The sequence below is a fragment of the Capra hircus genome, chromosome 26 (genome assembly GCF_001704415.2).
Source record: "Capra hircus breed San Clemente chromosome 26, ASM170441v1, whole genome shotgun sequence".
NCBI classification, from domain to species: domain Eukaryota; kingdom Metazoa; phylum Chordata; class Mammalia; order Artiodactyla; family Bovidae; genus Capra; species Capra hircus.
In genome coordinates, this window is record NC_030833.1 from 41,110,103 (window position 1) to 41,135,292 (window position 25,190).

The window sequence follows — 25,190 nt, forward strand, 5'->3', positions numbered from 1 at the left end:
TATGCCAGCAAATTTGGAAAACTCAGCAGTGGCCACAGGACTGGAAAAGGTCAGTTTTCATTCCAATTCCAAAGAAAGGCAATGCAAAGACTGCTCAAACTACTGTACAATTGCACTCATCTCAATGGTAGTAAAGTTATGCTTAAAATTCTCCAAGCCAGGCTTCAGCAATACATGAACCGTGAACTTCCAGATGTTCAAGCTGCTTTTAGGAAAGGCAGAGGAACCAGAGATCAAACTGCCAACATCAATATTTCAGCTCAAACTCAACATCTGTTGAGTTCCAGAAAAACATCTATTTCTGTTTTATTGACTATGCCAAAGCCTTTGACTGTGTGGATCACAATAAACTGTGGAAAATTCTGAGAGAGTTGGGAATACCAGACCTCTTGACCTGCCTCTTGAGAAACCAGTATGCAGGTCAGGAAGCAACAGTTAGAACTGGACATGGAACAACAGACTGGTTACAAATAGGAAAAGGAGTATGTCAAGGCTGTGTATTGTCACATTACTTATTTAACTTATATGCAGAATACATCATGAGAAACGCTGGGTTGGAGGAAGCACAAGCTGGAATCAAGATTGCCAGGTGAAATATCAATAATATCAGATATGGAGATGACACCACCCTTATGGCAGAAAGTAAAGAACTAAAGAGCCGCTTGACGAAAGTGAAAGAGGAGAGTGAAAAAGTTGGCTTAAAGCTCAACATTCAGAAAATGAAGATCATGGCATCCGGTCCCATCACTTCATGGCAAATAGATGGGGAAACAGTGGAAAGAGTGGCTGGCTGACTTTATTTTTCTGGGCTCCAAAATCACTGCAGATGGTGACTGCAGCCATGAAATTAAAAGATGCTTACTCCTTAGAAGGAAAGTTATGACCAACCTATACAGCATATTTTTAATTTTTAATATGTTTAATGAGATACATTACTTTGTCAACAAAGGTCCATCTAGTCAAGGCTATGAATTTTCCAGTAGTCATGTATGGATGTGAGAGTTGGACTATAAAGAAGCCGAGCACCAAAGAACTGCTGCTTTTGAACTGTGGTGTTGGAGAAGACTCTTGAGAGTCCCTTGGACTGCAAGGAGATCCAACCAGTCCATCCTAAAGGAGAATAGTCCTGGGTGTTCATTGGAAGGACTGATGTTGAAGCTGAAACTCCAATACTTTCGCCACCTGATGTGAAGAGCTGACTCATTTGAAAAGAACCTGATGCTGGGAAAGATTGAAGGCAGGAGGAAAAGGGGATGACAGAAGATGAGATGGTTGGATGGCATCACTGACTTGATGGACATGGGTTGGGTAGACTCTGCTAGTTGGTGATGGACAGGGAGGCCTGGCATGCTGCAGTTCATGGAGTCACAGAGTCGGACATGACTGAGGACTGAATTTAACTGAAAGCAAACACATGACAACACTACCTGCATTTTTGAGCAGATAATTAAATGTATATATATGTATTAAAAAAACAAAAACATAGATAAAAAGAGTAAAATATAAATAACAAACTAGTGTTTTAGTAAAAATAGCAAACCAGTTAAATATAAGTATCAAACCTATAAGCTCTGAGGAGAGGGAACTGATGAAAGCAAGCACCAGCTGAAAAATGATAAAGCATCATTCAACAGATTAAAATCATAATCAAAAACTCTGCACCAATTACAATAACTCATATTGGAAAACTGATGTCATTTTCATGAAGTTAAACATACAATGTATATTGTCACCCTGCTTATTTAACTTATATGCAGAGTGCATCATGAGAAATGCCAGGCTGGATAAAGTACAAGCTGGAATCAAGATTGTGGGGAGAAATAGAAATAACCTCAGATATGCAGATAACATCACCTTTATGGCAGAAAGTGAAGAGGAACTAAAAAGCCTCTTGATTTAGGTGAAAGAAGAGAGTGAAAAAGCTGGCTTAATACTCAGCATTCAAAGAACTAAGATCATGGCATCCAGTCCAATCACTTCATGGCAAGTAGATGGTGAAACAATAGAAACAGCAACAAACTTTATTTTCTTGGGCTCCAAAATCACTGCAGATGGTGATTCTAGCAATGAAATGAAAGGATACTTGTTCCTTTGAATAAAAGCTATGACAAGACAGCATATTAAAAAGCAGAGATGTCACTTTGTCAACAAAGGTCCATCTAGTAATAGTTATGGTTTTTCCAGTGGGCATGTATGGATGTGAGAATGGACCATAAAGAAAGCTCAGTGCAGAAGATTTGATGCTTTTGAACTGCGGTGTTGGAGAAGACTTGAGAGTCCCTTGGACTGCAAAGAGATCAAAACAGTCAATCCTAAAGGAAATAAATTCTGAATATTCATTGGAAGGACTGATGCTGAAGCTGAAACTCCAATACTTTGGCCACCTGATGTGAAGAACTAAAATATTGGAAAAGACCCTGATGCTGGGAAAGATTGAAGGCAGGAGGAGAAGAGGATGACAGACGGTGAGATGATTGGATGGCATCACCGACTCAATGGACATGAGTTATGAGCAAACTCTGAGAGATGGTGAAGGACAGGGAAGCCTGGCACGTCCGTGGGGTTGCAAAGAGTCATATATGACTGAGTGACTGAACAAAAACATCAAACATACACTGACCATATGGCCAGTGCCATTACCATGATAGTAGGATTTCCAGTAATTTTACTTAGCTTTCATAGCTTCTCTCATGGCTCAGACAGTAAAGAATCTGCATGCGATGCAGGAGACCCAGGTTGGATCCTTGGGTCAGGAAGATCCCTTGGAGAAGGGAGTGGCTGGCTATCCACTCCAGCATTCTGGCCTGGAGAATTCCATGGACAGAGGAGATTGGTGTGTACATTGGATTGCAAAGAGTTGGACACGACTGAGCAACTAACACCACTACCATGATGACTTCTGCAATATTCCTGCATTAAATATATAAGCAAAATAATGCCTAAGAGTAAATATAATGGAGACCTTAGTGTAGGCAGAGGCAAGGAGACATGAAACAGAAAGGAGGTTGAAAGAGGAAAAACCCCATGCAACCTATTGAAATGTCAATGTATGAAATTAAAAGAAAATTACATGATAGTAAAACTTGAAAGAGAAATACACATTGTGGATTTGCATAAGGAGAAGGTGAATCAATAATGATTTCAAAAAAAAGATGATAGATATAAGGAAAAAGGAAAAATTACTTAAACTGGATGATGCAAGGCTGAGAACCATGCAGAATGCATCATCAAATTTCAGGGAATGCTGCATTATATCCAAGTCAGTGAGAGAAACAGAGCATTTTAATCTAGCAAGAGGCTATGTCAGCATCTCTCTTCTTTAGTATCATTCACATTTCCTCATTTTGAAAACTATAAGCATATGCTATAATGAATCAGAAACCTTAAATAGCATTGGCTTGATGTAGGTGCCATACAGTTACATATTTAACAGCTGGAGCCGGTGCAAAATAAATTTTAATCTTTTCAGATAGTTGTGGATTTACTGTAAATGCCCCAAAAGCTGAAATCAAATAAGAAAATAGACTAGTTTACTTGAGTTCTGTCTTGCCTCAGATTTTCATTGTTACTTGACTAGTTCACCTATGATTACATAAAAGGGCTGTTATCTTTGCCATATATTCCAAACTAGTCTCTAAAGATTTTCTTTACAATTTGCTCTGCACATTAATACAAGATCAATTTCTTGGAATTCCATTTTGCGTTTTTCCCAATCACTCTGAGTGGTTGCTGATTTAATATTAATTTAATATTCAGTGATAACTGTTGCTTATTTCATTAATAAGAAATCTGGATAAAATGAACCATTTCTCCTCCATTGAACAATTTTTCTTAGGCTTTCATCATTCTTCTTTAAAATTTCATTTAACTTTTATTTTATATTGGAGTATAGTTAGCTGATTTGTAATGTGTTAGTTTCAGATATACAGCAAAGTATTTCAGTTTTTATATTTTCTTACATTATTTTCCCATGTAGTTTATTACAGAGCACTGATTTGAGTTCCTTATGCTATATAGTAGATCCTTGTTGATTATCTATTTCATACATAATAATGTGTATATGTTAATCCCAAGCTTCGAATTTATCCTTTCTCCTCCACCTTTCCATTTTGGTAACACACTAGTAAAGTAATGCTCAAAATCCTCCAAGGCAGCCTTCAGCAATATGTGAACCATGAACTTCCAGATGTTCAAGCTGCTTTTAGAAAAGGCAGAGGAACCAGAGATCAAATTGCCAACATTTGCTGGATCATTGAAAAAGCAGGAGAGTTCCAGAAAAACATGTATTTCTGCTTTATTGACTATGCCAACGCCTTTGACTGTGTGGATCACAATAAACTGTGGAAAATTCTGAAAGAGATGGGAATGCCAGACCACCTGAACTGCCTCTGGAGAATGCAGGTCAGGAAGCAACAGTTAGAACTGGACATGGAACAACAGACTGGTTCCAAATAGGAAAAGGAGTACATCAAGGCTGTATATTGTCACCCTGCTTATTTAATTTATATGCAGTATACATTATGAGAAATGCTGGGCTGGAGGAAGCACAAGCTGGAATCAAGATTGCCAGGAGAAATATCAATAACCTCAGATATGGAGATGACACCACCCTTATGGCAGAAAGTGAAGAAGAACTAAACAGCCTCTGGATGAAAGTGAAAGAGGAGAGGGAAAATGTTGGCTTAAAGCTCAACATTCAGAAAATGAAGATCATGGCATCTGGTCCCATCACTTCATGGCAAATAGATGGGGAAACAGTGGAAACAATGGTTGACTTAATTTTTCTGGGCTCCAAAATCACTGCAGATGGTGATTGCAGCCATGAAATTAAAAGATGCTTACTCCTTGGAAGGAAAGTTATAACCAACCTAAACAGCATATTAAAAAGCAGAGACATTACTTTGCCAACAAAGGCCCATCTAGTCAAGGCTATGGTTTTTCCAGTGGTCATGTATGGATGTGAGAGTTGGATTATAAAAAAAGCTGAGTGCCAAAGAATTGCTGCTTTTGAACTGTGGTGTTGGAGAAGACTCTTGAGAGTCCCTTGGACTGCAAGGAGATCCAACAAGTCCATCCTAAAGGAGATCAGTCCTGGGTGTTCATTGGAAGGACTGATGCTGAAGCTGAAACTCCAATATTCTGGCTACCTGATGCAAAGAGCTGATTCATTTGAAAGACCCTGATGCTGGGAAAGATTGAGAGCAGGAGGAGAAGGGGATGACAGAGGATGAGATGGCTGGATGGCATCACCGACTCTATGGACATGGGTTTGGGTGGACTCCGGGAGTTGGTGATGGACAGGGAGGCCTGGCTTGCTGCGGTTCATGGAGTCTCAAAGAGCTGGACACAACTGAGCGACTGAACTGAACTGAAATAAAGTTTGATTTTGAAGACTTTGAGTCCATTTCTGTTTGGTAAGTAAGTTTAAATGCACAATTTTTTAGATTCCACATATAAGTGGTATCATGCTATTTTTCTTTCTCTGACTTACTTCACCTACTATGATGATCTCTAGCCCCATCCATGTTGCTGCAAATGGCTTATTTCATTTTTATTGCTGAGTGATATTCCTATGTATATATGTACTAAAACCTCTTTATCTGTTCATCTGCTGATGGACATTTAGATTACTTCCATGTCTTGGCTATTATAAATACTGTTGCAATGACCATCAGGGAGCTTGTATCTTTTTGAATTATTTTTATTTTCTAGATGTATGCCCAAAAGTGGGATTGCCTGATTATAAGATGGTTTCTTCACTGGTGTGTTTCACTTGTTTTTGTCTCAAAGTGAAAGTTGCTCAGCCGTGTCTGACTCTTTGTGTCCCTATGGACTACACAGTCTATGGAATTCTCCAGGCAAGAATACTGGAGTGGGTAGCTGTTCCCTTCTCCAGGGGATCTTCCTAACCAGGGATCAAACCCTAGCCTCCTGCATTGCAGGCAGATTCTTCTCTGCCTGAGCCACCAGGGAAGCCCAAGAATACTGGAGGGGATAGCCTATTTCTTCTCCAGAGGATTGCTTAATCCAGGAATTGAACCAGAGTCTCCTGCATTGCAGGTGGATTCTTTACCAGTTGAGCTACAAAAGAAGCTGGTTTATACGTACTAAGGGCTTAGATACATCCTCTACTCTTTCAGCCTCTTATACAGCAAAGTATTTCAGTTTTTATACTACTCAGCTACTTCTACCTTCTTCAACACTAGCAGAGAAAACTCCCCTTCAACTGGCATTTTTCCCTTACTAGATGTCTATGTAGAGCCTAGTAACTCAGATATCCAGTATTACTCTGAGCAATAGTTTATAAAATCCTAAGCATCATCTTGTCCCATTTCCCCACTTAGATAACTCTAGAAATCCTTAATTTGAAAATGCAACAGAGCTGTGTAATCAGCTTTGTGCAGAAGAGTATTTGAACTAGAATATGTGGATTTCATGCCAATCATATATCCTTTATTAAAGTGCTCAACCTTTATGAACTTCAATTTCCTCATTTGGATTAAACTAGGTAATGCTTAGCATCTTTTAATTTTAGATTATCTTGATTTTTTAAAATAGGAATTGCATCATATCTAATAAGTTTTAGATCACAACACAGTTCAGATATATTGGTCTTCCTGTGAGTTATACACAGAATATGAATACATACTTGTAACTCCAAAATAAATTAGACCAAATTTTGGAGGGGAATGTGAGCAACAATATGATGGTGCAAAGTAAGATGTATATATGAGGCACAACTCAGGGAGGGTGTGTACTCAAGGCATCTGGTGAGTAGAACCTAGGGATGGTGCTAAGTACCCGAGAATGCCCAGGACAATAAAATAAAACCTGTCCCAAAATGTCAACAATATTGAGGGTAGGAAATCCCTTACCTCCCAACTTCCTGAACTGGGGTTACCAGTTGCTTCCTAGCCTACCTGTGTTCTTTTCTCCCTAGAAAGGGAAAGTGAGCTGGCCTCAATGCAACTTACTGTCTACTTGGCCTTTTCATGGAGTGTAACAGTCAAAAGAGCAAGTGATAGCCCCACTGCATGAGTGAAGAGACTAGGCTTTAGCAACAGCAGATGATAGAAAACAATCTACTCAATCTCCAAGTGTGCCAAAGAGGCATCAATAGTTAACCCCAGGACTGTCTCTTGGCAACACTCATGATTCAAGGCTCATTGTCACTCTGGAGTTTAGAAGAAACCTGAACGGGAGGATTGGAAGAGAAGTTTCACCTCCCTGAGATCACAGTCCATCAAGAGTTTCTAGATACATTTCTAAGGGAAAAAATAATTTAAGCATTTTTTTCAATTAAAAATGACCAATGAAAAGTTTGTTGATGCTAATATATTTTGAAAGTCAACATTACAGAAAGAAGTATTGCATTTAAAACAGTACAGAAATCATGTGGGAGAGAAGAAACTATTTTGGAAAAAGTAAATGAATAATTCTCTAAATTCAAAACTGCTTTTTGTCTTCTGCCACCAAAGAAACAATTTCATTGTAAACTTCTTGAGGTGCATCCACTGCCCAGATTAAGTCCAAGTGATTGTAATTTGGAATTTCCTTGTGGTAGATGAGATTAGGGAGTTTTGAAAGCAAAAGGTCAACATCCTGAGGGTCAGCCAACAGGTCTTTGCCACCATTCCATATTGCAATTGGGACATTCATGGCTGTTAAATTGTAGATGGGAGGTGTGGGTTAAAACACAAGAGGAAAAGGATCAGAATGTTCATAAGCAAATGCACTTTAAACTCAATACTTATTCAGTGGGTAAATCAGATATCACTTAAAACATTGAGATATAATTTATAAATAACATTATATTTGTTGCAGGTGCACAGCAATGATTCCACACATGTATACATTGTGAAATGATGACAACAAAAATATCTAGTTAACATCTACCTCCGCGTGTAGTTTTACACATTTATATATATAGAGAGAGAGGGAGAGACAGACAGAGAGAGATAGACAGAGAAAGAACTTTTAAGATTTACTGTCTTGGAAAGTTTCAAATGTATAATACAGTATTAATAACTATAGTCTCCACACTGTAATTGCATCTCTAGGTCTTACTTATTTTATGACTGGAAGTTCATAAGTTTTTACCACTTTAATCCATTTTGCCCATACCTCTAGTAACCACCAATCTGTTTTCTATATCTATTAATTCTGATTTTTTAATGTTTTAGATTTCACATTTAAGTGAGATCATATAATATTTATCTGAGTATGAATAACTCATTTCATTTAGCATAATATTGTCAAGGTCCATCCTTGTTGTTACAAGAGTCATGACCCAGTTTCATAATTAAATCTTGGCAATTTACACACTCTAAATGTATAAGCTTCTCAAAATGGTCTGAGTCATTTATGTTTGCTTTGTCTGACTTCCCAGTATAGTCATTGGAAAGGTAGTCAGTTGGTTAAATGAGTTGTATTTTAAATACTTGTCTGATTTTTATTAAATATAGGTTCAAATTCTTAGAAAATCTACCAATAGCCCCATTTCCTATTTCTACAAAATCACCATTCACACAGATTTTAAAGAGATTCATAAAGCAGACCAATGGGACAAGAAATAACTAATAATTTTCCCACTGTTCACAGAGAATTTTGTTAGTTTTTAAAGATGATATTCTCAAGAATTCTGATTCAATACATTAAAATTTCTTTACCCTTATGTAATAGCCAATTCATAAAGAAACATTTTATTATATGTAATTTTCATAGTATTTTAATACTTTATTATACTCCTTTACATGTTGGACAGAAGGGAAAAGTGTAGAGAACGCCCATGAGAATAAACCCACTTTTCTTCACTCATATGCCACTGTTTGAAGTGTTTTCCAGGACCAGCTTCTGGATCTTAAATTATCATCACTTCCCCAGTTAGCTGACACCATCCTGAGTTATGTTCGGCTTGGCTGCAGGGAGCATGGAGGTGGGGGTGGTGTTTCACCCGCTTCCCCGCCCACAATGGAGTCTCTGGTTACTAGTGTTAAGGGCCCAGGACAAAGGCAGCCTCTGAGGTGCTGCTGGTTTCCGATTCTTCCCCTCAGCCTTCACAATCCAGTATCTGCGCTCATTCAGCTGCCCTCAAAGTACCACACGACTGAAGTAAGAAACTTCCAGAAATTATCACCCCTTGACTTCTGAGGTCTGGACAACAACTTGACTTTGGAAAATACATGTAAAGTTATCACAATTTCATCTTTAACCTTTTATTTCTTTGTCTTTAAAATGTGAATAACTGCTACTTAAGACGCTCACCTGATGATGATGCATTAGGTTCTGAACTGAGGCTCCCCAGTCAAAAGCTTGGAATTTCCCAGACTTAACAGCCTAATGGAGAGAAATTAAAAACACAAGGAAATTTTAAAAAGTCACTTGGCTATGTGAATAATAACATACCAACATTTTTGAGTAATTTACTTTTAATTTAAATATTAATTTTTTTCTCATTCCAAGAATAAAACTATTAATCCTAGAGAACAATTTATTCAAGTTTAAATGCAGCTCTGCTTGAAATAATTTTTCTTGCCACTCAAGTCATGAAAATCATTTATTTCTTGCTACCCGAAAGCACCTATTTTTATAGGATTTTCGTTCACATGGATTGATAATTTCACCTGGTAGTCCCATGCCAGAAAAATTCCCTGCTAGGAACCTTTACTTTGACAGACTACTCTAAGACTTTGCTTTAGGTAAATTGGTGATGGTTGAGGCCCACAAGTGAAATGATACCTGTGTTCAGTGGAGGGCGTTTTGAACAGAAGTTCCTGCTGGATTATGTGCTACATACACATCTAAGCGACTCTAGAAAGCAAGCACATAAGCACACACACACACACTTAGATGTACGTTCAGTTTTGAAAACACCGAAGACTTAAACTTTTCTGATCCATATCAGGTTTTACCAGCAGCATTACTGGCAGGATATGAGCAAAAGAGTTGTACATCACTTCATGGCTGGCAAGGGCTTCCCGGGTGGCTCAGAGGTTAAAGCGTCTGCCTCCAATGTGGGAGACCTGGGTTCAATCCCTGGGTTCGATCCCCTGGAGAAGGAAATGGCATCCCACTCCAGTATTCTTGCCTGGAGAATCTCATGGTCGGAGGAGCCTGGTAGGCTACAGTCCATGGGGTCACAAAGAGTCGGACACGACTTCACTTTCACGTTATGGCTTGCAAACTCTGATTATATGGGCTAATTTCAAGGATGCATAGCTAAACTAAACAATTGTGAGTGAGAATAGTTGTCAATGGATAATATAAAACATGAAATATGTGACATACTGTGAGTTAGGTTGTTTTGTTCTATGATCTTCATATGTTGGGGCTTCCCAGGTGGTGCTAATGGTAAAGAATTTGCCTGTCAGTGCAGGAGACACAAGACACAGGTTCAATCCCAGGGTCAGGAAGATCCCCTGGGGTACAAAGTGGCAACCCACTCCAGTATTCTTGCCTGGGAGATTCTATGGACAAAGGAACCTGGTTGGGTACAGTCCATGGGACTGCAAAGAATCGGACATGACTGAGCACAGTACATACTTTACATATGTTAGCTCATTTAATCTTCACAATGACTCCTTTCATGGATAAGGAATCAAAATGAAGGAATTCAAGTGTGTTGCAAAGATAGGATCTGAATTATGCTTTTAACCTGAATCCGTATTTTTAACTTCTTTGCAATACTACAGTATGTTGTATGTGTTTTTAAACATCCACTTGGTGCAAAGCAAATGAAATAGAAGGTAAAGAGTATGGACAAGATCTTACATAAAGAGTTGCTCTGAAAGAAGTTTTGGAAAATTTATAATGTTGACTGTCAGCATTACAATATTTTAAATAATATTCACCCAATATCTAGACATATTTTTCCTACAAAGGAACCGGACAACATGATTCAATACCTCATCTCACAGAAATTAAATGTCACACCAATTTTCAGGTGATCAGAGGTGAGTAGCAAGTTTCCTGTTTTTGTTTTTTCTACAAGCTGTTTACTTCAGGGCACAACGAGGTGATGGAAGGAACCTGGAGGCAACAAAACTAGGAGCCATGACTTGTGATTTCTCTTGGGCTTATCTGCATATTGGACAGAATTTTGAAGTGACTCCTGGTTCTAATAAAGTACCATTCCTAAGTGATGATAAGACAAGGAATGTTGCTCAAAATAATCAGAATAGAAATTTCAGAGCGTACAAATCATGTTAAGGTTTTTATAGTCAACTCCAGTAATGGCAAACAAGGCATTCTTACAACGGACATCCAGTGCCTCATGAGAACACACTTCAACGCCTAGAAATTGTTAAAAAAAAATTGTGTGGGTAGAACATTTTGTTACCAAATATAATCTGAAAAATAAAAGCATCATTACAGACTTGCAAATAACAAGCTGTAGAAATGACTTAAGTTGTCTAGTTTACTGACAGAAATAGACATTACAATGCCTATTTCAGTATTTCTATATGGTGTCTTAGGAAGCTTAAATACTTTCTCTCATTGAATCCCCATGATAAAAATGTGGAATGGACAGGGCAGATATGAGTACTGGGTATTTAACGTTGCATTGAGAACTGTACTGGCTGATGAAAACTGTAATGCGTAAAGAGGTACAGTCTAGTTGGGGTAATAGAAACTATGGGATTAAATCATAAAACAACATTGTGGAATATCAAAACTAAGTCCCAAGATGTGTGATTACAGCAATAAATGACAAAAAATCAGCAGGGAAAAGGATGACCTCAAGCCATATTTTCATCCAAACATTTAAAAAGACAAAGAGGTTTGGTAGCTTAATAATTGAAAGGACTCACCCTCATTGTTCTTGAGGAAGGTTGACACTTTGTTATCCCCATTTTATTTTATTTATTTTTATGGAAGTATAGTTGACTTACAATATTATATTAGTTTCCGTTATATGACTTAGTGACTCCATATTTTCAAAATTACACACAAAGTTTCAAAATTATACACATACAAAGCTACTATAAAGTATTGACCATTTTCTCTCTGAGTATTATATTCATGTGACTTATTTAATTATTACTGGTAGTTCGTACTCTGTCATCCTCATTTTATACAGGAGAAAAAAAGGCTAATAAATAGTCAGGGTCTTGGTCTAGTGAGAACTGGATTGCAGCTAGAATCCTGATCCAAGCCTCAAGATTCTGACTTAAGGTCTAATACTATCTTTTTTTAAACCCCTCTCTCCACTGCCTGTCAGAAATTCTGAGTACAAGTAAAACATAAACATGTTCTGAATCAGGGCAGCCTGTAAATATATTCAGGGTCATCACACAATTTTACATTTTGAGTAAAAGTTTTACAAATATAGTTGCAGGTAAAAATCTTTTAGGTTTTAGACACCTGTGTTAGTTTAGTGAGAAAAAAAAAATGAACAGCACACACCTGAGTGAAAAAAAAAAGAAAAGAAAAATACACAACCATAGAAGAGAATGGCATCAGTAAATTTTGTAGCCTGAGGCAAACTGTTCTCCTAATGGAGTGTGTGTGTGTGTGTGTGTGTGTGTGTGTGTGCATGTTTGTGTGTGTGTCTGTGGTTACAGTGGGTGGGAGAACTTGGTGATTAAACTTTGGATACAGGAAAGATTATTAAATCCCTAACATATATGCCTACATAATATCGACAGTTTATTGAAATCTATCCTGCTGCCCTGCGAAACCCCCATTCACAGAGAAAAGCCCTCTTAGGAGTGAGACTTGGACAGCCGAGGGCACCTGATGAGGGTCTGCAAGCTCTTGCTTCACGTCTCCCCTGCTACCTTACCCTTTCTCTCCTTTTCCTGTCCCTCCCCTCCTTTCCTGTTCTCCCTCTTCCCACCTCTCACGGACTAGGTAGTCGAGGTATTTTATTTGACTCTTTTGTGTTGCTTTTAGCTCGTCTTCCCCAGGCTGAGGGTGGAAACACAGCCTTGAAGACTTGTGTGGATACTTGGTAAAGAAACATCCATGAAGGAGCAAATACACTGCCAGGTGTTGCTAGCACTCAAAGAAATGGAGAATTTAAAAAAGTGGGATCTCTTAAACTATAACGGGGATTCGAACATGGTCAGTGCTATTCAAGGTGTAACATAAACACATTCAATCCATTCCTGGATATAAACACGATCGTCCACCATGTGTGTTTTCTCTATCACTTTGAAATACACAAACAATTCAATATCTTAGGTCTGGGTAAAGGGAATCACATACCTTGAAGAGGAAGTGAGGAATAAGCGCAAGTTTGTTAAACAGGCTCTGGGTGTGCTTCACTGTGGCGACTGGGGCTAATGCATGGAAGACTTCGATTTTCTCAGCCAGTGTGGGATTGGTAGAAAAGGCGACAAAACCTGAAACAGAACAAAGAATACGTGTAAAGGTAGGGGTGTGTGTGTGTGTGTGTGTGTGTGTGTGTGTGTGTTTTACAAGTAGGACATCATTACTTTGGACTTACTAAGGGTGCCATCTGGAACAATCTGAAATGAACAAAATGGTCAGATTTTAGTATATTTTATTTTCATAGATTCTCTCTGGGGACATGAGGTTTGCTGTCGTGTAGTTGCTAAGTCGTGTCTGACTCTGGCGACCCCATGTACTGGGGCCCACCAGGCTCCTCTGTCCATGGGATTTCCCTAGCAAGAATACTGGAGTGGACTGCCATTTCCTTCTCCATGGGATTTTCCCATCCCAGGGATATAACTCACATCTCCCATTTGGCAGGCAGATTTTTTACTACTGAGCTACCTGGGAAGCCCTGGACATGAGGTTAGAACTTTTTAAATGTTACATTTAACTCTTTTATCTGACTTTTGAAAACAGGCCAACTCTAGAATAATCACATGGTAATAAAAGTGTTATAATTTATATGACAGCAGGTTTGGTTCAGCTTAAAATTATCTCATCTTATAACAATGAGATAATTAACATTAACATGAATAAGGTATATAAGTGGAAAGGTTAAAGCACAAATTTGAAATGTGTCAAAACAGAGTTTGAAACTTAGTTCTGTGGTTTATTAGCTTTGTGACCTTGGAAAAGAGACCTAAACTCTAAAAGTTTTAGTTTCCTCATCTAAAAATAGGTATAATAATGAATACTTCCTTAGGTTGTTTAGGAAATAATTAAGTTGAATCATGTAAAATATTTACCAGGAACTAGTCACATAGTAATGCTTAACAAATGAGTATCTGAGATAATTCCAATATTTGTATACAATATTCTCAGCCCCTATCTACTTTTAATTGTTTTCAAGAACAGTACCATATAAATAGACTAGGTTCTAATCAAAGAATTATTAACTTAAATTCTTTACAGTTGAATTTCATAGGACAATCAATCTCTCCTTACTGTTAATAATGACATGTTGACTAGACTTAAGAACAGCTTGAAACAAAACTTTTCAGTTTGTGCAAAACTTAAATAAAGCAAAAAGAAAGAAAAACTTTTCAGGTTTATGCCACTCAGTAATATGCAGCCTGATCCCACTGGAAGAAGAACATGCTTTCCAACAGCACTCTGTTGATTAAGGAGTTCTTTATCTGGCTTCCTAACTCTGAAGATGAGAGCCAGCAGTTCACCCAGCCCAAGCAGGACTCCTTCGCAAGGGGAGTCAGTCTCCTCCTGCCAGAGTATTAGTAGCAGCACCACTGACACTGAGTGACGGTCAGTAGGTCCATAAAGGGTCAGACAGGTAACTTCTCAAAACAAGCTTAAGCCCATTGCCGATGCAGTCCATCAAGGACACTTCACTAAACATCTTGTACACAGCAGATTGACTGGTAGATGTCAATTAGAAGGCAGAAACAACTTGCTGAAATTTATGAGTATGGTGACACAATGACAAACTGTCCACTGGTGAGTAAGAAGAATGGAAATGTTCAAAATTTAAATACTCAAAAGAGCAGTAGCTTGGAGTGATTTTCTGTCAGGACAAGCGGTTCTATTTACCTCAATAAATCTTAAGGACATTTCTGCATTTCAGCTAACTGCAAAAATTTTATAACCCTGTATCATTGAGAAAAGGTCAAGCTAGGTTCAACATGTTCTGTATAAAAGCATAGAAATCAGTCATAAGCACCCCTCTGATGCTCCCCAATCTGATTTATTTTTCTCTTCATAGAAAAATGCTACCATCACCTAGCATCATATGTATTTTACTGATCATTTTCTCTACTTCTTCCTGCTAGAGTATTAGTAGTAGAAAAACAGAGATTTTAAACTATTTACTTTTTACCCTATATCCTTAAGATATACTATATTAGACCCATAATAGGGTTGACTGAATGAAATAAACTGAGACCAGAGACCATGTGGTACAAAGTTGCAGAGCATTGGTTTGGATGTCAGATTACTTGACCTAGGATATGAGCTACCCTACCTGTAATAACTATGTTATCTTACACAAAATATTTCATCACCCACTATTTAGCTTCCCTATGCAATCAATAGGAGAAGGCAATGGCACCCCACTCCAGTACTCTTGCCTGGAAAATCCCATGGACGGAAGAGCCTGGTAGGCTGCAGTCCATGGGGTCGCTAAGAGTCTGACACAACTGAGCGACTTCACTTTCACTTTTCACCTTCATGCATTGGAGAAGGAAATGGCAACCAACTCCAGTGTTCTTGCCTGGAGAATCCCAGGGACGGGGGAGCCTGGTGAGCTGCCGTCTATGGGGTCGCACAGAGTCGGACACGACTGAAGCTCAGTGCTTGCTTGCTCTTAACATCCCATAGGTAGACTTAGGCTTTAGACTTAGTCAAACAAAAGGATGGCTGGGTAACAAGGTAGCTATAGAGTATTCTGCTCAAACCTTGGCTCCATAAGCATTTGCTGCTCAATAAATGAAAATTAATCATACTATTAGTAGTACTTTTCAAACCTAACTATTTGCTAGCTCCATAAGTGATTTCTAATAAGTGGGCTTCCCTTGTGGCTCAGCTGGTAAAAAATCTGCCTGCAATGGGAGAGACCTGGGTTCAATCCCTGGGTTGGGAAGATCCCCTGGAGAAGGGAAAAGCTACCCATTCCAGTATTCTGGCCTGAAGAATTCTATGGACTGTATAGTCCATGGGGTCACAAAGAATCAGACACAACTGAGTGGCTTTCACTTATTAGAAATCATATATGTACTAACAGCTAAAATAAAATAAAAAATGATTGACCCTACTATTCTTAAGAGCTACCTATGTCCCTTTATCTTTCATCACAAATTAAAATAAATGGTCTATCTCATTCATGATATGAATCTCTTCAGAGTTTATTAGAGTTATATTTTCCTAAAGAAATGAATTTGTGTATGTTCTTTTGACCAAGGCTGAATAGAGCTCAATTCAGAGTTTTCAGGTTTTAATGGTAGAGGTAACCTAGGAGAGAAGGCAGAGGGAAGGAAGCAATTAGAGATGAGAGGGAGAGAACCAAAGAGAAAGACGTCCATAGGATACCAAGACTGGTGACTGTGAGGAACATAAGCTGGTCTTTTTTGATAGTTATAAACACTATAGACATTCCTTAAATATCATTTAAATTGCTAAAATAAATGAGCTTTTCCAGAAGACCCCACAAGCATTGTTAATAAAAACTGAATATTTTTCCAAACTGTTACTGCTGCTCATAGAGATTGTGAATAGAGTACCATTCTACCCATGTTGATTTGAAAATCAGTCAGGCTTTTTTCCGGGTTAAGAACTTCATAGTGAGGAGATAGAGCCCAGTGTACATATGGCGTGTTCCTTTTACACATTCAGAGCATTGCTTGTTCTTTCTTTTTCCCAAATCATGACATCAAACCCCAAAGAAGGAGAAAAAGAAAACTCCTAGAAAAAAATTATATACATATAATCAAGGTTTAAAAGTTCAATGGAAAATTATATTTTACTTAAGGTAGAAATAAATTTCATATATAGATACATTCAGTTCAGCTCAGTTCAGTCATTCACTCGTGTCTGACTCTTTGCAACCCCATGAACCACAGCACGCCAGGCCTCCCTGTCCATCACCATCTGCCAGAGTCTACCCAAACCTATGTCCATTGAGTCGGTGATGCCATCTAACCATCTCATCCTCTGTTGTCCCCTTCTCCTCCTTCCCTCAATCTTTCCCAGTATTACTTTTGAAGTATAGTAAATAAACTTTATAACACCAGAGTCATACTCACTGTCACCAAGTTGAATGCCTTCTAGTTTCTTAAAGGTAAATGAAAAACTTTCTTTGCCCTTCTCTCTCTCACTATATATCTCTCAATATATAGATATAGATAGGTTTACATGTGTGTGTTTGGGGTGACCTTTCCCAAAAATGCGCAGTCACTGCATTTTCCAGTGAACTCCAATATTTGCCAAACAGCAAGTCAGAAATTACATAAGCAGTAAATCCCCAAAAGGATATAGTTCCAAAACATATTTAGAAATTCATTCTTCTTGATTTATCACCTGCTGAAATTCTGCCTCCTGCTTCCTTGTTCTTTGGGTTTTCTTAATCCTAGCAATTATCAAGTCTTCTCCCACACTTGGGTAGGAACACTTTAACTCATAAAGAATCACATTTATATTAAAACAAGTCAGTATGTCCCACTGGAGTAATTTTCAAAATTTGAGAGCAAAATAATTTTTATCACAAGCTTTTCCATGGTTGTTTTTGCCTAAATTAAGAAATAACTAATGCCAAATATTACACACGTAAATAGAATGAAATTTTATTTATTTATGTATTGAGATGGTATTTTATTGTGTTCTGAATATTTAATGTGAATTCTACCATCTTAAGGGCTTCCCTTGTGCTCAGTTGGTAAAGAATCCACCTGCAAGGCAGGAGACCTGGGTTCAGTCCCTGGGTTTGGAAGATCCCCTGGAGAAGGGAAAGGCTACCCACTCCAGTATTCTGGCCTAGAGAATTCCATGGACTCTATAGCCCATGGAGTGGCAAAGAATCGGACACAACTGAGCAACTTTCACTTCACTACCATCTTAAGAAAATTGTATGTGAACAGTTCAGTACTGGCCCAGCACTGGTACACCAGGATCTTCCCGAGGGCTTTAAAACTTGTAATTTTTTTTCTCCAGTGATGTGCTAGAATCCCTTCCAGATGGCTGGACTTCTGCAAAGTTCTTCTCATCGATAGGTGCCGATCCACATCAGCATCCCGCAGGTTTTCTCAGTTGCAGCTGTGAATAGTTGTGTTAGTGACTGAACAGCAGCAACAGTTTCAAAGGCTTCTGCTGGTTCCACAGCCCATACAGAGATGGGTTAGACTTTTCTTGGGTCTCTTGTAATGAGGTGCTGGATTCTACAACTCCCAAAGAGATTTTCTAGTTTATTATTGATTTTGATTTTTAGTTGTTAAACAGAGGAACAAAAAAGAGGAATATTTTATATTTCCTTGATGCTGATATCACCTTAGCATTATTAAGATGTCAACTATCTCAATTTTTTCTATATATTCAATAGATTCCAGTAAAAATTTTATCAAACTCTTTGGTAAAACTTAACAAGCTAACTTTAAAATTAATGTAAAAAGTAAAGAATCTAGAATATTTAAAGAAAATACAAGAAAAAAAACAATGTTGGAGTATTTCTTCCTGATTTAAATTATCATAAAAGTCCTCTCACCAAGACAGTGTCATAAACAAACTATTTCTCTATCCATTCAATAGAATCTACTCAGTAATAAAAGTGAGCAAACATGGATGAGTCTCAAGTCATTCTGTGGAATGAAAAAAAAGAAAAATACATTCAAATCACAAAGGAAAAAGTAAAATTTTCACTATTGGCAGATGCCATATTACATATGGAAAATCCTAAGGACTCCATCAAGGAAAATTAAAATAAATTCTGTAGAGTTTCAGGATACAAAATCAGTATACAGAAGTCTATTGCATTTCTAGTCACTAAAAATGAACTATGAGAAATACAGATGAAAAATCCAATCCCTCTTATAATTGCATCAAAAAGGAGAAAATACCTAAAATAAATGTAAACAAGGAGAAGAAAATGGCAACCCACTCCTATAATCTTGCCTGGAGAACCACATGGACAGAGGAGCCCAGTTCATGGGGTCACAAAGAGTTGAACACAACTTAGCAACTGAACAAAAATAATGAAGTGAAATACTTATACACTGAAAACTGTAAGACATTAATGAAAGATACTGAAGAAGATAGAAATAAATGTAGAGATACTCTGCACTCATGACAAAAAGAATTAATATATACTTTTCATCTTACTTAAAGTAATACAAAGGCCCAATGCAAGTCCTATCAAAATTCCAATAACTATTTTTTTTATAGAAATAGAGCACACATCCTAAAATTTGTATGGAAACATAAAAGACCACAAAGAGCCAAAGCAATCTTAAGAAAGAAGAACAAAGCATCTCAGTTTCCGATTTCAAACTATATTTCAAAGCTATAGTAACCAAAACAGTACGATATTTACATGAGAACAAACACATAGATCAATGGAAGAGAATTGAGAACCCAGAAACAGATATGCACATGTATGGTTAGTTAATTCATCACAAGAGAGTCAACAATGTAAGTGGGGAAAAAAAGAGACTTGCTTCAATAAATGGTAACCCACTCCAGTACTCTCCTCTAGAAATTCCATGGAATGAGGAGCCTGGTGGGTTACACTCCATAGGGTCACAAAGAGTAGGACATGACTGAGTGAGCTCATTTTCACTTTCAATAAATGGTGCTGGAAAAATTGGACAGTCACAAGCAAAAGAATGAGACTGGATGACAATATCCACCATGGATAGAATTCTAGTTGAGCTATTTCAAATCCTAAAAGACAATACTGTGGAAATAAGCACTCAATATGCCAACAAATTAGGAAAATTCAGCAGTGGCCATAGGACTGGAAAAGGTCAGTTTTCATTCCAATCCCAAAGAAAGGCAATGCCAAAGAATGCTCAAACTACTGCACAATTGCACTCATCTCACACGCTAGCAAAGTAGTGCTCAAAATTCTCCAAGCCAGGCTTGTACACTCCCTGATCCATGAACTTCCAGGTGTTCAAGCTAGATTTAAAAAAGGCAGAGGAACCAGAGATCAAATGGCCAACATCCGTTGGATCATCAAAAAAGTGATATTTCCAGAAAAACATCTACTTCTGCTTTATTGAAAATGCCAAAGCCTTTGACTGTGTGGATCACAACAAACCATGGAATATTCTTAAAGAGATGGAAATACCAGACCACCTGACCTGCGTCTTGAGAAATCTGTATGCAGATCAAGAAGCAACAGTTAGAACTGGACATGAAACAACAGACTTGTTCTAAATTGGGAAAGGAGTACATCAAGACTGTATAATATTGTATATTACCCTGCTTATTTAACTTATATGCAGTGTACATATAATATCAATATGTATATGGAAGAAATATCAATAACCTCAGATAGGCAGATGACATTACCCTTATGGCAGAAAGTGAAGAACTAAGGAGCCTCTTGATGAAAGTGAAAGAGGAGAGTGAAAAATTTGGCTTAAAACTCAACATTCAGAAAACTAAGATCATGGCATCCAGTCCCACCACTTCATGGCAAATAGATGGGGAACAATGGAAACAGTGAGAGACTTTATTTTGGGGGGCTCCAAAATCACTGCAGATGGTGATTGCAGCCATGAAATTAAAAGAAGCTCGCCTCCTGGAAGAAAAGTTATGACTAACCTAGAAGCATATTAAAAAGCTAAGACATTTCTTTGCCAACAAAGGTCCGTCTAGTTAAAGCTTTGGTTTATCCAGTAGTCATGTATGGATGTGAGAGGTGGACTATAGCGAAAGCTGAGAAGCAAAGAATTGACACTTTGCAACTATGGTGTTGGCGAAGACTCTTGAGAGTTCCTTGGACTGAAAGGAGATCCAACCAGTCCATCCTAAAGTAAATCAGTCCTGAATATTCATTGGAAGGACTGATGTTGAAGCTAAAACTTCAATACTTTGGCCACCTGATGCGAAGAACTGACTCATTGGAAAAGACCCTGATGCTGGGAAAGATTGAGGGCGGAGGAGAAGGGGACGACAGAGGACAAGATGGTTGGGTGGCATCACCGACTCAATAGACATGAGCTTGAATAAGCTCCAGGAGTTGGTGGTGGACAGGTAAGCCTGGAGTGCTGCAGTCCATAGTGTCACAGAGTTGGAAACAACTAGCGACTGAACTGACTGGACTGAACTGGTGCAGCTCCAGTCGAGGGCGTTGTGAACTGAGGTTTATTCTGGATTATCTGCTGGGTACATATCCAAGTGACTCTAGAAAATAAACACACAAACACACATATACAAACTTAGATATACATTCAAAAACAGCTTAGATTTGAGTTTTTAAGTTCCAGTTCAAGTGTCTAAGTGCTGCATTACTGGAAGAATATGAGCTACAAAGAAACCATTCCATATCATGGTAATCCAAGTCTGTGCCCTGACCAGTAATGCTGAAGAAGCTGAAGTTGAACAGATCTATGAAGACCTACAAGACCTTCTAGAACTAACACCCAAAAAAGATGTCCTTTTCATTATAGGGGACTGGAATACAAAAGTAGGAAGTCAAGAAACACCTGGGGTAACAGGCAAATTTGGCCTGGGTACAAAATGAAGCAAGGCAAATGTTAATAGAGTTCTGCCAAGAGAACGCGCTAGTCATAGCAAAACTCTTTCAACAACACAAGAGAAGACGCTACACATGCCCATCACCAGATGGTCGACACTGAAATCAGATTGATTATATTCTTTGCAGACAAGGTGGAGAAGCTCTATACAGTCAGCAGAAACAAGACCAGGAGCTGACTGTGGCTTGGATCATGAACTCCTTACCGTCAAATTCAGACTGAAATTGAAGAAAATGGAGAAAACCACTAGGCCATTCAGGTATGACCTAATTCAAATCCCTTACGAATATATAGTGGAAGTGTCAAATAGATTTAAGGGACTAGATCTGATAGACAGAGTGCTTTATGAACTATGAATGGAGGTTCATGACATTGTACAGGAGACAGGAATAAAGACCATCCCCAAGAAAAAGAAATGCAGAAAAGCAAATGGCTGTCTGAGGAGGCCTTACAAATAGCTGTGAAAAGAAGAGAAGTGAACAGCAAAGGAGAAAAGGAAAGATATACCCATTTGAATGCAGAGTTCCAAAGAATAGCAAGGAGAGATAAGAAAGCCTTCCTCAGTGATCAGTGCAAAGAAATAAAGGAAAACAACAGAATGGGAAAGACTAGAGATCTCCTCAAGAAAATTAGAGATACCAAGGGAACATTTCATGCAAAGAAGTGCTCAATAAAGGACAGAAATGGTATGGACCTAAAAGAAGCAGAAGATGTTAAGAAGAGGTGGCAAGAATACACCGAAGAACTGTACAAAAAGGATATTCACAACCCAGATAATCACAATGGTGTGATCACTCACCTAGAGCCAGACATTCTGGAATGTGAAGTCAAGTGGGCCTTAGGAAGCATCACTACGAACAAAGCTAGGGGAGATTACGGAATTCCAGTTGAGCTATTTCAAATCCTGAAAGATGATGCTGTGAAAGTGCTGTGCTCAATATACCAGCAAATTTGGAAAACTCAGCAGTGGCCACAGGACTGGAAAACGTCAGTTTTCATTCCAATCCCAAAGAAAGGCAATGCCAAAGAATGCTCAAACTACTGCACAATTGCACTCATCTCACACACTAGTAAAGTAATGCTTAAAATTCTCCAACCCAGGCTTCAGCTACATGAATCATGAACTTCCAGATGTTCAAGCTGGTTTTAGAAAAGGCAGAGGAACCAGAGATCAAACAGCCAACATCCTCTGGATCATCAAAAAAGCAAGAGGTTTCCAGAAAAACATCTATTTCTGCTTTATTGACTATGCCAAAGCCTTTGACTGTGTGGATCACAATAAACTGTGGAAAATCCTGAAAGAGATGGGAATACCAGACCACCTGAACTGCCTCTTGAGAAACCTATATGCATATCAGAAAGCAACAGTTAGAACTGGACATGAAACAACAGATTGGTTCCAAACAGGAAAAGGAGTACATCAAGGCTGTATATTGTCATTCTGCTTATTTAACTTCTATGCAGAGTACATCATGAGAAACGCTGGGCTGGAGGAAGCGCAAGTTGGAATCAAGATTTCCAGGAGAAATATCAATAACCTCAGATATGCAGATGACACCACCCTTATGGCAGAAAGTGAAGAGGAACTAAAAGCCTCTTGAAGAAAGGAGTGAAAAAGTTGGCTTAAAGCTCAACATTCAGAAAATGAAGATCATGGCATCTGGTCCCATCACTTCAACGCATATAGATGGGGAAACAGTGGAAACAGTGGCAGACTTTATTTTTCTGGGCTCTAAAAGCACTGCAGATGCTGATTGCAGCCATGAAATGAAAAGACACTTACTCCTTGGAAGGAAAATTATGACCAACCTAGACAGCATATTAAAACGCAGAGACATTACTTTGCCGACTAAGGTCGGTCTAGTCAAGGCTGTGGTTTTTCCAGTAGTCATGTATGAATGTGAGATTTGGGCTATAAAGAAAGCTGAGTGCCAAAAATTTGATGCTTTTGAACTGTGGTGTTGGAGAAGACTCTTGAGAGTCCCTTGGACTGCAAGGAGATCCAACCAGTCCATCTTGAAAGAGATCAGTCTTGGGTCTTCATTGGAAGGACTGATGTTGAAGCTGAAACTCCAACGCTTTGGCCACTTGATGCGCAGAGCTGAGTCATTGGAAAAGACTCTGATGCTGGGAGGGATTGGGGGCAGGAGGAGAAGGGGATGACAGGATGAGATGGCTGGATGGCACCACTGACTCTATGGACATGGGTTTGTGTGGACTCTGGGAGTTGGTGATGGACAAGAAGGCCTGGCAGGCTGTGGTTCATGGGGTCGCAAAGAGTTGGACACGACTGAGTGACTGGACTGAACTGAACTGATGAGCTACAAAGTAGGATATCACTTTAGAGTTTGTAGAGTGTGATTAAATAAAATAATTCTCATGGTGTACAACTAAACTGACAATTTTGAGTAATGATAGGTGTCAATGTAGAACAATATTAGTAGCAAAACATGCTATGAGCTATATAGCTTTTTACTATGTCCTATATACTTCACATATATTAACTCAATTGATTTTCACAAAAATTCATTTTGTGGATAAGGAAATCAAGATGGAGAAGTTTAGGTCTAATGCAAAAACTGGATTTTAATTGAGGCTTTTAACCTGAATCTATACTCTTAACTGGGCTTCCCCAGTTGGCTCAGCGGTAAAGAATCTGCCTGCCAGTACAGAAGATGCAGGTTTGATACCTGGATTGGGAAGATCTTTTGGAGAAGGAAATGACACCCCACTCCAGTATTCTTCCCTGGGAAATCCCTTGAGCTACAATCCATATGGTCACAAAGAGTTGGACACAACTTAGTGACTCAACAACAATAATACTCTTGACTATTTTATGATACTGCTTTTTGTCACAGATTTTTTAAACATCAAATCAATGCAAAGCAAGTGAAGTAGGAGACAAACTGTGTGGAAAGGTCTTTTATAGATAGTCTCTCTGAATTAAGTTTTAAAAAGTTTATAGGCATGACTATCAGCATTAAAGAGCTTCCCTGGTGCCTCAGATGATAGAGTATGCCTGCAATGCAGGAGACCTGGGTTCAATCCCTGGGTCAGAAAGATCCCTTGCAGAAGGGAATGGCAACCCACCCCAATATTCTTGCCTGGGAAATTTCATGGACAGAGGAGACAATCCATGGGATCACATAGAGTTGGACACAACTGAGCAACTAACACTTTCACTTCATCAGCATTAAAAACATTTGAACTAATATTTATTCAATGCCTAGACCATTTTTTCCCCCTGCAGAGAAGCTTGTCAAATTATTTAGCTGTATGTGTCCTCTCACAGAGTTTGACTAATTATTCAGGTAGTCAAAAGTGAATAGAGCTTTTTATATACTTTCCAGACATGTTGTTTCTTTTGTGGTGCAATAGGGTAGTGGAGGGGACCTGGAGGTGGCAAATCTGGGAACAATGACTTGTGATTTGTCTTGGGCTTATCTGCACATTATGAATAGAATTCTGAAGCTACTTCTACTTCTTCTAATGCACCATTTATAAGTGATGATGAGACAAGTAACCAAAAATGTTGCTTAAAAATTCAGAATAGAAATTTCAATGAATACAAACATTGTTCAAGGTCTCCTA

General features: G+C 38.4%; 1 protein-coding gene across 1 annotated transcript in view; it reads right to left on the reverse strand.

Moving 5' to 3' along the window:
* Positions 7,447-25,190, reverse strand: part of LOC102188374 (gastric triacylglycerol lipase) — an 81,467-nt gene continuing 63,723 nt past the window's right edge. The window contains 6 exon segments of the mRNA XM_018041126.1: positions 7,447-7,691; positions 9,267-9,336; positions 9,739-9,811; positions 11,202-11,302; positions 11,304-11,348; positions 13,210-13,346. Of these exon segments, the coding sequence (XP_017896615.1) occupies positions 7,447-7,691; positions 9,267-9,336; positions 9,739-9,811; positions 11,202-11,302; positions 11,304-11,348; positions 13,210-13,346 (671 nt within the window).